We start from the raw sequence: 458 nt of genomic DNA, 5'->3' as shown, positions 1-458 counted from the left end.
CTCCCCCCAGGTGGGGACCCCACGGAGGGGCTGGCATCGTCCTCACCGCTCGGATGTAGCGGCTATCGGTGGCGGCCGGGAAGATCTCGAGCTTGAGCTGCAGATTCCTGACAAGCAAGACCCTGTGTCAGCATGGGCATGGGGACAGCCGGGTCCCCTGTCCCCCTGCCACCCCATGGGCAAAGAGACCACACCAGGAAGGTCCCTGAGCCCTGCAGGACACTCAATCCCATCCCTTTTGGGGGGCTCGGGGAGATGCCCTGGCATGGCATGGAGCATCTCCTCCCAACCCCTGCCATGACCCCAGAGACGCCCAGGGACCCCCTGGATCCCACCATGTCCCCGCCAGGGTCCTGCCCTTCCTGGGGACACTACTCACATGTCCCTGCAGACCCCACTGAAGGCTTTCCACCACGGGTCCGACTCCTCGGTGGAGGTGATGTGTTGGTCCATGCATT

General features: G+C 64.4%; 1 protein-coding gene across 1 annotated transcript in view; it reads right to left on the bottom strand.

The window, feature by feature from the left end:
• ACY1 (aminoacylase 1) overlaps positions 1-458 on the bottom strand; it is a 4,819-nt gene that overhangs the window by 767 nt on the left and 3,594 nt on the right. Inside the window, exons 12-13 of the mRNA XM_009321797.1 lie at positions 380-458; positions 47-107 (exon numbers count right to left, since the gene is read on the bottom strand). Coding sequence (XP_009320072.1) covers positions 47-107; positions 380-458 — 140 coding nt within the window. The remainder of the gene's footprint in view (positions 1-46; positions 108-379) is intronic.

The sequence above is a fragment of the Pygoscelis adeliae genome, unplaced genomic scaffold (assembly GCF_000699105.1).
Source record: "Pygoscelis adeliae isolate BGI_AS28 unplaced genomic scaffold, ASM69910v1 Scaffold94, whole genome shotgun sequence".
NCBI classification, from domain to species: domain Eukaryota; kingdom Metazoa; phylum Chordata; class Aves; order Sphenisciformes; family Spheniscidae; genus Pygoscelis; species Pygoscelis adeliae.
The sequence above is the reverse complement of the archived record's forward strand: the minus strand, read 5'-3'. Positions and strand labels throughout refer to the sequence as shown.